Source organism: Anarrhichthys ocellatus, unplaced genomic scaffold (assembly GCF_004355925.1).
Source record: "Anarrhichthys ocellatus isolate YVR2014 unplaced genomic scaffold, GSC_Weel_1.0 scaffold5, whole genome shotgun sequence".
NCBI lineage: Eukaryota > Metazoa > Chordata > Actinopteri > Perciformes > Anarhichadidae > Anarrhichthys > Anarrhichthys ocellatus.
In genome coordinates this window covers 4297373-4309597 of record NW_022280035.1, presented here as the reverse complement: position 1 = coordinate 4309597, position 12225 = coordinate 4297373, and the positions used below count along the sequence as shown (strand labels likewise).

Below are 12225 nucleotides of genomic sequence, written 5' to 3'. Positions count from 1 at the left end.
TCGTGTAGCCACACCGGCATCTCTCGCAAACCCTCCCTGAACACACAGAAACAAACAACCGAAGCCAAAAAAATACCTAAGGTTAACTGTATTATATGCGCGATGTAACACAACGGATTCAAGGCACGGTGCTCTTTGAGAGTGAGAAGTCGGACATAAAAAGAGGCTGACAGTTGTGCTGAGGAGTATAGAGAGTAGAGGGTGGGGATTTTATAAAGTGCTGCAGGATGCTCTTTTTTTTCTGCTGTCTCTCATGGGACATATAGCACAGGCACCACTGAGGTGACAGTACCAAGGACAAAACCTTTCTTGGGCTGCTATCCCTCTTCCTACCTAATGCTGACTCTTGCAGGCATCAGGCTCATCATTAGCTCAACAGAGTTTTCATTAAATCAAAATTAAATCCTGTATGACAAACTGACTATATGAATATATATTAGAGTAATTTTTGAAGTGTTATTGGGAGGTTTATAGCTCTGTGTAAAGCACTGCAGTTTTAAAACAAATCCAAATATAACATAATTTTCACATTATGCTCAAAGAGAATTATGTATTCTCTGCTTTGCATCCTGAAGTAACATCTTGAAATCTTTCCCTCGATTCTCGGTGTCGTAAGATACAGTCAGGGGCTTGTATTTGGAGTGGTCACATGATCACTCCGGTTTCAGGAGAGTAGTAAACAAACACACTGTGGATGTGTAGGATCATATGTAGATGCAGCTGGGTATATATGCTATACCTGCATACAATATCCAATATCCGGAGTGCAGGAGACTATTACATGCTGAGCATGATCTGAATCTCTTTTTTTTTTTTGTCAGGCACTAAAACATTCAGGCAGGCTCATTAAGTCCGTACCTCAGGCTGCCGCTCCCATTGGCTCTCACACTGAGAAATACTCTCATAGTCTCTCATACATAACCAGAAAAATGAGAGGATGCTTTGAAGTTCACCAATCTTATTTCTTTTTTTGTCTTTTGGCCCCCCTTCAAGAAGGCAGCTGGTGCCCGATTGCTGAGAACAGCTCAAAGAAGAGGAGAAATAAAAGAGGCTTATTCTAACTGTGCAGCCTCCTATAGTGTCTTGCTTGAATGGGTGTGTGTGCCCTCTTGCACCCACACCACTTCCCCCCCCACACTTTCTGCTGCTTCATCGCGCTGAAATATGTCTTCATCCGCTTATATTCCAAGTCTTCCTTGGCAGAAGTATGTTCAAAATGACAAAGCCACCCATACTGGACTCTGAGAATGAGTCAGTGATTTTCTCGCTGACACATTAGAACAACTATCATTGGGATTGCTCAGCCACTGTCAGCTTCTCACTCCAGGTGAGAGTTGAGCCTTCCTGGCCCCGGCCCCGGCCCATTTGATGGTGTGTTGCTGGCACACGATGGCAGAGAGCTTCAGTGTTAAACGGTCCGACGCTGTCACCAGTCACAGCATCCCGCTGTGCTGACGGGGCATTTTCACCAGTCTTTTATCTTCTGTGTGAGAAAAACATGCCGATTTTTGTCGTGAGAAGTCTGGCAGCATTTGTTTACCCAACATCTAGGTTTCTTGGAGGAGAGGATTTGTGATGGTCAGAGAGAGAATACAGAGCAGAGTAACACACACACACACACACACACACACACACACACACACACACCCTGTAGAGAATGAGTGAAAACATTTTCAGTGTGTTTCATCATACTGGAGATGTTTTGTGTAACTCCTACAATGTTACTGAAAATCCTTTGAATGCACGCTGAGGTTTTCTGCATGGAAAGTAGCTCATGTATTCAGTAGTTAGCTTAAAGTAATAGTTTGGCATTTTTGGAAATACACTAATTTGCTTTCTGGTGGAGAATTAGATCGATACCGCTCTCATGTCTGTACAACCTGCAGCAGGTTAGCTTAGCTTAGCACAGATACTGGAAGCTGGGACCAGCAACTTCCTGGAGTCTCTGCTGGTTGCCTGGTAACTGCTCTTAGCCTATAGAAATAGTCCGGTACATAACCCCCTCGTAACATGGTGAATTGTCATTTTTACAAACAAATGATAGGTGGATTTTCCTTTACCTTTGGACAGAGCCAGGCTAGCTGTTTCCCCTCTGTTTTCAGTGTTTTTGCTAAGCTAAGCTAACTGGGTTGCTGGTTGTAGCTTCATATTTAATGTATGGACATGAAAGTGATATACGTCTTTCTCCAGCAGAAGGCGAAAAAGCGGATATCCCAAAATGTCAAACTGTTCCTTTAACTTCAAAAGAGATTTCGCTGTCTACATATTTTCCTTTTTAAAGCAAGAATGTCAGTATAGATGCGGCCTATCTGCAGTGCTGCAGAGGCCCTCTCCTCTTTCACAGTTTCTCAACACAGCCTTACATGCAGATTGGGTCACTACCTCTGTGACAGAGTGATTAATCAACCTATCAGGGGACAGGGAAAAGGGGTTGTGCTGAGGGGATGAGGGAGGATGTATGGCAACTGGCTGCAAATGATCCCCGCAGCTTCTCGCTCAGCATTCAAACCCTGGCGCCTCCCACCTTCTTTTCAAGGATCCCTCCTGATAGTAGCTGAGTCACATTCAGCTGCAGGTGAGAATAAGCATTGTTTTATCTACATAAGCAGGTTTGTAAATGAGCCTCTCTGGACCGCCCTTTGGGTCAGCACTCAATGAGATATATGAGGGAGAGTCTTTTCTCTAATTCTCTTCAGTGAGATGATATGCAAGGCACCTTTTTGACATCCTTATCTCGATCGCTGCCCTCAGATCAGCAGTGGCACCAGCAGGATTTCCTGATGCACTTGCATTTTGTGTCGACGTAAAGGTATAATTGCCATGTTGACATCTCTGATTGATATTCACGGTCTTCTCTTGTGGACGCTCATTTCGCATATGCTTGCATTCTGAGCATTTGTGCAGCCCTGAAGCAAAACACAAGGGCGTGATTTCTCTGTAAATGTCCTGTCCTCAATAGCTGCATAAGCAGTTCTGCTGACTGTGTTGCTGATCGGTTGCTGAGTCCGTTGCTTGCTGGCACAGAAAGTACCAACATGTTTAGCCTAAAAATAAAACTAATTACAAAAAAATATAAATTTTCTCGGTTGAAAATCAGAAAGCAAGTTTTCACCAGTGAAATAAGCCTTAAAAAGGTAAGGTTTGTCAAAGCTAACAATGACAAAATGATAGGCTACCTCTTATAGTATTAGACTATATGTCCCTCATTAACTGATGGAACATAAACACCTTAAAAAGAGAGGCCGGATGTTGCTTAGCATTGAAGCTAGCAACTTGTTAGCTGAATTGAATGGCTTAATTACTGTTAAGTCACACTACAGCATCCGGACAGATGCTTGGCACGTTCCCACCGATGTTTTGTGGCAGGAGACTTGAAGGCTCTTGGTCAGGAGTTTTGTAATCTTCCTCTGGCGCATGTTGTGAACCGCATGCTTTGTTTCTGAATTTGCCAGGGCTTCTGTCAGCCTCTTGGCTCTCTACGATGAAATGACAAAAGTGGGATATAGCTTTGCAGGCCACCTTGCAGGAATCTGTCCCTGCCACGCACTTGCCGTTTATTTGACTGTGCATGCCAGCTGAGATCTGTAGGGGACTGTATGCTGACATTATGTGCACAAGTGACGTATCAGAGATATTTTTATGCAGCGTGGCTCAATACAGCAATATAAGACCACGGAATAAGCATGGAAAGATGCAACTGTCAGCAGCTGTAAATACTGCAATGTTAATGTACTGATGCTGTAGAGTCAGTAGCACCTCTAAACTCAATATTTAGATTCAAGCTGCGGTAAAGAATTCAGAGCTTTTAGAAAAAGTTTTATCAGTAATGAGTTTAGTAAATGAACAGAAATGGCATTTGCTGCAAATCTATTATTATTATTATGAATTCTTCTGCTTTTACAACTGATTACTCTTAGGTTCGGCTCAGGCCAAGCTCCACACAGTTTCTCATCCTTCAGTGGTAAATAACAAGCAATGCAGCCATCAGTATCGCCCCTGTAATCCTATTAAAACTTGGCCAAAATGAGAACATTATGACTGTGGGAGCCCCAAGTCCATTTCAGCGGGGGTGAATTACCATAGAGTAGCAAGAGTTCAGGAACAAAGCTGCACATTATCTCTAATTGAAACAACTCCACCATCTCAGCTCGGCTTTCCGGCTACAGTAATGCTCTTTCTGATGGATCTAATAAAATACTATGCCCCCTGTTCTCTAAATGTTCCAGTACACGTTTTCAAGCTGAAATCAAGTCCAGACAGCTCAGAGGGGTCAGCGGTGACTCAGCGGTAGTCCAGCCAATATTCTCCTCCCGTTTCTTCCAGTGTGTTTATCATAAATTTGAGATGCGCGTGACAACAATTACCTTTTGAATTATAGCCTCGATATCTTCTAACTACAACTAAAAATAGCTCGGTGGGATTCAGATGAAAGAGTCACTCGGCGTATCAAATACAAAGCTAGAGCAAACACACACACACAAACCCACACAAACACGCACACATGCAGCTTCTCTGAAAAAAAAACAATCTGCCCTGCTGTGAAAGAAACACCGCTTTGCATAAAAGTTGCATTTGCCTAAATCCGAAAATATCAAATTAAGAGTCTCTTCAGTATTTAAAGATATTACTAACTTCTCGTATGTTTTTAAAATAACCCTACCCAGTTTACTATAATCACATTAGTGAGACTTAGAGGAAATGAAGCTAAACAGGATGCACAGCTACTACAGCTGGAGGCCAAGCACTCCACCCACCCACGCATAACCCGTAATGTCACAGATGGCAGGGGCCTCAGTGGGGGCTGAATGATTTCATCGGGGTCACATTATTCAGATTATTTTACATCTTTTGAGAACCCTGCTCGTGTGGTGGCCACCAAGGAGCCATTGCTGCTGTTGGATCCCTTTGTATGCTACAACCTTTTTACACTGACAAATATTCAATACTTAATTTGTCGCCCCACTGCTCCTGACTGTTGCCCCGAGCTGCAGGCACATGACCCCACGACCAGTTTCCTCTCCTTTTACAGAAGCCATTTTGAAAGTGTCTGCAGAGATGTTCGTAGCAATTTGATCTTACATTTGCTGCATTTGTTATGAAAATCCACAAGGCTACACGTACGCGTATAGATTGGCCACTGGCAGACAGCTGTGTGTAATAGTATAGAGGCAAGTTGTAAGGGCCGGGGGGAAACAAAAGGACTTCACCGTCTGGCTGCAGATTGTTAATTAATTGCCGTTCAGGGTACTTGTTGTCGTGTAATGAAACAGTTGCATGGCTTTAGCTCACTCTCCTTGGGTTGTTTTCTCTTGTATCTGACCTGAGTGCTAATAAATCCTCAATAAACACAACCCCCCCCCCCGACATGGACTTGTCCTATCTGCAGGCTGGGGTTTCCTGTCACTGCAGATGATGTCACACTGTGTGGTCAGTGGGTCATCACGCATGATGGCATCAGATAGGGAAGTAGCGTTTCTTAGTCTTGTGTTTGTATGTGAGAGGAGATGTAGTCATTATAATTAGAGTTTGACAGGTGGGAGGTAATTAAGTAAGAGCACTTAGCCTGCAGGCATATTCGAGTGTTTTTAAGTGACTCATATTTTTCTCTAATGATGATGAAGACAACATATGATATGATAATCCATTAGTGTGCGTGAGTATGATTAATATATCTCCCGATAATCTTATTTATCTCTCGTACTCTTATTTATTGCATAAAACATCAGCCCATTAAATATACTGCAAGGTGTTGGGGATTAATACGATGACCACGAAACACAACGCCTGTGATTTGAGGCTGGCTCGAGTCCCTCGTGTCATCTCTCGACTGTCTGTAATAAATACCTGAACAAATACTTACAAATATGCTGCAAGACAAGATAAATCTTTTTAAAGCTGTGAGAACATGTTATGATATATTCCAAGAGGTAAAAGCCGTCCTCATTTATTAAACCTGTAACCACCAATCATATAGGAGAAGGTGCAAGTAGCGAGTAGAGAATTATTTGGCTGTTTTAAGAGGATGTTTTTAGTATCAGCAATAATAAAGCAAGTTTTTACGCTATGTGTGCTGTTAGAGCCATGTCAAAGACACATTTATATTGCCTTGTGAAGGGTAGAGTATTTCTGATTGTGGTTATTTAAATGTAGACTGGTTGAAGATGGATGTGTTCTTAAAAGCAATCACTTTAATTCTTTTGAAATTAAATAAGCACACAACTGATTTTATCCTCAAAGTCTATAATTGAAGCTATCTGTCTTCACCTTCATGTCTCAGCTGATAGACTTTCAGAGACCCGGCAAACCTTTATGTATCACAGTTCATTTCTCAGTAAAACTTAGTTTGTGCGATTGCTGCTACACACTTTGTTTGTTTGTGCGCCAAAGATAAAAGTGCTTGATCCCCATCCAGCAGCGTGTGATAAGGACCGGGTCTGCTCTGGGTCGAGTTGAGCCATTTTGTTTCAACTAATTCTGATGACTCAAATGCTAATGGATTGAGATACACATTGGGCGATGGAGCTCACAGCTCCCACAGATTTCAGTAATTGAGTATTATATGAAATGCATATTGGATAAGGGGTCTATTTATAACTTGTATTCATTACAGGGAATGTTTCTTCAGCATGAATTGCTTAAGGATCGCCCAACTCCACTCTCACACATTTACACCTGGAAGCTGCCCAGTACAACCACAGTCTGAGCGGGTCGCCGTGCAGCTCCACTGGAGCAGATGAAGGTTAAGAGCCTTGCTCAAGAGCATCTTAGTGGTGTTAACGAGCGAGGGGCAAGCAGTGCTCTATTATTTCTTGTCCAATATTTAATCTGTTGGCTCAGGGATTGAACCACTGACCTCCTGCATTATCACTTAATATAAGCTTTATAAATGTGGGGAAACTATTGTATCTATCGTATATATCTAGTTATTTCTGAGTATGCATACTCGGTCCCTCTGATTTGAGTCTGTCGACTGGTCCACTGTTTTGGTCAACTATTTGATGGATTGTCCTGAAATGCGACACAGACATTCGTGCTCCTCAGAGGATGAATCCTAATGACCACACCTCATTTTAAGATGCACAGATGGATGCAAATGCATTTGCTACTTAAGTTGTTACACAACTAGGGCATTGGGAAAGAAAATGACAACGGCGTCGGTCTGAAACTAGCAATGACAGTTGCGCTGCACCGTGTGACTCTTTGCGCCAGGTGTTAATTTGGGCCTTTAGTCTTGTTTCTGTTATATTTGAATTATCAAAACAGCTAGATTTGTTACTAAGCATTTTTGCCTCTGTTTAAATAGAGATTTTCGGACAGAGCTATTGACCTAATTGTTATTCAGTAGGTTAGGTTTGATTAATTATAAACCCTGTACATTTTGGCAGCCTCAGTAAGCAGATAAAAAAGCCTAAAGAAGGTAAAAGTCTTCCCGTTTCAACAAAAAACGGTCTATATAGTTGATTTGTCTGGAGTGACCACTAACAGCAGACTGTGAAGCGGGACTAATGGCTGTCATAAAACAACAGTCTATGTCTGTGTCCTCTCTGTCCGTCCTCACTGTCACCCTCCGAGTGAAGGAGATAAAATGCTCTCGCAGATATCCATGAATGTTAATTGAATAGGTCTGGCATGGCCTGATGTGAGGGACAAACAGGGTGAAATTCACACAAACCTCAGATGTAAGTGGATGCTTTTAACACGTCGCAGCATCTACAGTGCTGTTTAGTAGAGACGAGCGACAGTGAGGGCTCTGATTGATGTTTTTGTCGAGCAACACTCATTTTCAAATGTGTGATGGTTTAAAGTGATTTTTGAGTCCAAACAGCGTTTGTATAATAGTTCAGTTTCCATCTCACTATTTTATTACAAGATGTTGGTTGTTTGTAACATCAGTCCACATAATAGCAGCGCGAGCTATTTTAGAGACACATATTTTAAGATGTATAAGCTGCTACTGGCCCCTGAATAATATAAGCTCATCCTTGCCGCTGTCAGCCTCAATTTCAATAATTTATATGTGGCAATAAATAGAGGCAGAATCTCTGGCACCAACTTGGAGAATTGGCACTTACGAAATAGGAAATTCCTCTCTTTTTTGCCCGTATCAACATGACTTTAATAAAATCAGCAGCAGCTCTTGTTATGCTTGTCATCTTTCTCTGCTTTCCGAATGGAGGTCTCGCCCGATCACTCACCACTCCGTCGGCAGGCTGCTCTCAGCCGCACTTGTCACACTTTGATTTCTGGAAGCGATAAGAGCTCTGGATGAACATTTGTTTGGCCCGTGGAAACACCACCGGAGAATGGCTTGTAGTTGTTCATTTTGTTTGTTCCTGCGGTTAAACGGCTTTCCTGGTCAGGCGCTGTTAGCTTGAGTACAGGGCGGCGTCCACTCCAAACAAAACAAAGGTGCGGTAAATTGAGAATTGACAGTTATTCCTCATAAATACTGTCGGTAAATGATCTCACATCATTGTCCACTGACCCTCACTACACTGCAGTATGTTAGGAACACTGCAGAGAGGCAGACTGAGGTGTAGACTGCTATGCTCAATCATGAAATAAATTCTTGTTTCACCTCCTCAATGGAAATGCATTGAATGTTTCAAGGTCGAAGAGTTTCATCAAAAAATGTTTTCCTAAAACTCTATCGCACTTGTTGGCACTTCCTGTATTGCCGTGTATTATGAGATTGATATTGTATTTACGTGTAACACTTTATCATACTGTGGATATCATGTTCCAAGGTATCAGATTACTTTACACTTTTCAGTGTGTTTGTATCCCTTTTTAAATCATTACATTCAATGTCCCTGAGATTATATTATTTAAGAATTATACTTCTGCGTCACTTTGGTTTGGAGCATTATGAGTTTCACATAGAACATACAATTAATGTGTTTATTTTTGTGGTATGAAGGTGCAATTTGTCTTTGTAATTGGCTCTTGCATGTTATATTATATTATAGGGTGATGTGTGCCTATCAGAAGCTATTAGATTGTTTTTTTGGAAGCCATGTGCTTCCAACTTTCTTCGTTGTTTCTCTGTTTTTGACATGGATTTACAGTGCATGTAAGTTTGTGGACGGAGAGGCCTTTAGCAAAGAAATGATTTGATCTGGATGCATTAAATAATACACAGTTTTGGTCTTACTGTAATCATTCATGTCTTAGTTTATTTTTAACGTATCCAACAGTCTCTGAGCTTTCTGCTGTTGTTACTATTGCCTTGTTTTCGCTGCTTTGACTGTGCAAGCACATTGTGAACTCTGTTTTTAAAGGTTCTATATAAATAAAGTTATTATGATGATTATTATTATTATCATTCAACTAGCAAGAACTAAATTATATCCATGGGGTGTATTTGAACTTGAAATGTAAATGATTTGAATGAAGTTTTGGGGTTTAACTCCATATCTTTGTTTTTGTACTTTACATCTCACTACTTGAATGGACTGCATAATAAATTGAAGTTGGAGACTCATTCCTTTGGAAGACCCAAGCTTCTTTATATCTTGAATAATGTTTTTGCATATTTTAATTGATGCATCTGCGTGTGACCACAGCTTTGTGTGAATTGATTGTCCTTTTGTGACATTGTTTATTTGTAATTTGTTCTCAGGTCTATCTTATAATATAATTATAATAACAATCTCTCAATTACAACATGATTAATGTAAAAAAGGAGGGAAACATCCATTATTTCACCAGTATTTGTATCCATGGAACAGGAGACACATCAAGTCCAGCCAAACCAGTTTCAGTTTATTTGTCTGGCTGTGTTTGCTCTCATGGCAGATGCATGTAAGAATTAATGGCTCAAGCGTGGACCTTTTAGAAGATAAACTCTCTCGATACCATCAGCAGATACAGGAAATCTGTTATTCCAGTGTTCCCAAATCATATTTCATTACCTTTTTTGGGACATTTTTTTTCAAAGTGACTAACATTTATTTCCCATGCATACACACTTACTATCAGGATGGATTTGGGATTCATTGTTCAACCACTTTTTGGTCATTTTTACTTATTTAGAGAATTTTCATAAGACTGAGGGTGAAGTGGTTCTGCTTGGTGTTTAATTTAGATGTCTTATAACAGCTGTATTAACATGTAGCTCACCAAACCTTAACCATCCATGAAGGTGCTTAAGTTAGAGAAACTAGAACAGGTCTCATTTTGGAAGTAGGCAGTAAATAATTCCTTCTTTTGATTGTTGTCTGGTGCCTTAATTCAATATTATGAACTTCAGAACTTGTGTGTTATCATGTTTTTTCTTCATGAATTATTTTGTCTCCAAAATAAGTATCAACCGACTAGAATCCTGTGTGTGATTTTTCTTTTTCAAATGGTTCCAAAAATGTGAAAATTGTCTGAATCATTCAACCCTTCACTGGCCAACCGTCAATATCAGCATGTGCATTTTGACACACAAGTGGAAAATAGTGATGGTTGGATGCTCTGGCCTCTCTTAATTAATGACTGTTTTCATGCTGTTTCTCCAGGGACTGTGTGTGCAGCCTAAATGTCGAAGTGGAACTTGTTTAGGAATCAGACAACACCCATGGTCGCTGCTAACCCAACGGGGGCCAGTGCCTTGACTGTGACTCCAGCCCACGTCGCATTGGTCTCTGCTGACAACTCCACCGAACCGGTCAACAAGAACGATGCCTTCGACGAGATCAAAAACAAGTTCCTGAATGAAATCGTCAAGATCCCACGTGAGTGCCAGACAAAACCCAAACCTGGTCCGATCAATTTATTGATACGTATTGATGTGACTCTAAGCAATGTTTTGGAATTAGATTTTCTCTTTAGCTGCAGGCATTGGCAGCCTCATAATGTCTTTATTCAGTATTGATCACTGGCTGCCCTTCCTAATGGCAGAGAAATCTAATTTTCGCCCAATCTAATTGCTAATATAGCACCTCATACTAAATATATTTGGCCCAGGACATGACATGGAGTAGGCTAAATGATTGGTTGGTCAAATGTCAAAGTATTTGCTTCTCTCTTCTCTTTCTGGGTGTGGATGTGCCGTCTATCCATCGGTCTGTATATTCTCCTCAGTGCCGTCCTGGGCCATCATTGCCATTGCCGTGGTCGCTGCTTTACTCATTCTAACATGCTGCTTCTGCATCATCAAGAAATGCTGTTGCAAGAAGAAGAAGAACAAGAAGGGCAAGAAGGGGAAGGGTGACATGGGAATGAAGAACCTGAAAGGGGGAGAGGTATGTTCCTCCGCGGGAGGTCGCATCACGGCCGAGGGGATTTACACCCACACTGTACACAAAGCTAGGCAAACCACAGTCACCCTGTTCGTGAGCCTATTATCTAACAGCCGTGTGACTTAAAGTGTAGCTTTGTACTGGAATAGAGAGAATAACCTGCATATAGTGATACGTTTGACTCAGCTAATTATGTAACAAACAGTAGTCCTCGTGTTACACATTTTATTCTAGTGACAAGTTTCCTGTTTGAAATGTCTTCGATTACATATTGTTCATATACACGCTGTTTGTCTTTGATGGCCTTCTAACCCAGTCAGTGTATTCTCCACAGGTGTTAATTACATTCTTTATCACCCATTATAATTTTTCATTTTTCTCTTTCTTTCTTTCTTTTTTGTTGTTGTTGTTGTTTAATGTGTTTGTCGTTAATGTTATTGTTGCTCTTTCTCTCACTTTTGCTTCGGGATTTGAGTGGAAAATGACAGGACTCTTATCTTTTCAGCCCCACCATTGTTTTCCCAGTCATTAAAGAGCAATTATGAAAATTTGTAGTACAATGCCGTTGTTTTTGGGCCTATAATTATACTTTTTTCTTCCCACACACATGATTGATTATTTGACAAAGTACAATAAGAAAACATCTAAAAGTGGAGCTATTTTAAAACCCAATGGCCCTGCTGCACGAGATATAATTGTGCTAATGAGGAGGCTTCTTTATCTGTCATTTTCCTCGCTCCCTACAGTGTAGCTGACTACATTTGCTGTGATTACACTTCTTTGGTGTCTGCTGTGAGTTCAATCTCTTCCTTTGTCTCTGCTCTCCTCCTTCCTGCTTTGTGTCTTATGTGTGCTTCGTGTATCTTGACTGTGGTGGACTTCTCGGCCTACGGTAGGTCTGATAGCACGCGGCGCCCCTATCTGGCCGCTCTGAGTAAGCGCAGACCAGGGCGGGGGGGGGGGGGGGGGGGGGGGGGGGGGGGGGGGGGGGGGGGGG

General features: G+C 41.4%; 1 protein-coding gene across 3 annotated transcripts in view; it reads left to right on the top strand.

Moving 5' to 3' along the window:
* The window catches only part of LOC116382376 (synaptotagmin-2-like), a 54668-nt gene that overhangs the window by 29001 nt on the left and 13442 nt on the right, over window positions 1-12225 (top strand). For 2 of the 3 annotated variants that reach the window (XM_031845384.1, XM_031845385.1), the window contains 2 exons: window positions 10506-10721; window positions 11071-11231. In XM_031845384.1, the coding sequence (XP_031701244.1) occupies window positions 10526-10721; window positions 11071-11231 (357 nt within the window). In that variant the 5' untranslated portion in view covers window positions 10506-10525. Of the gene's footprint in view, window positions 1-10505; window positions 10722-11070; window positions 11232-12225 lie in introns of those variants that run through there. The other variant, XM_031845386.1, reaches the window with a different exon arrangement.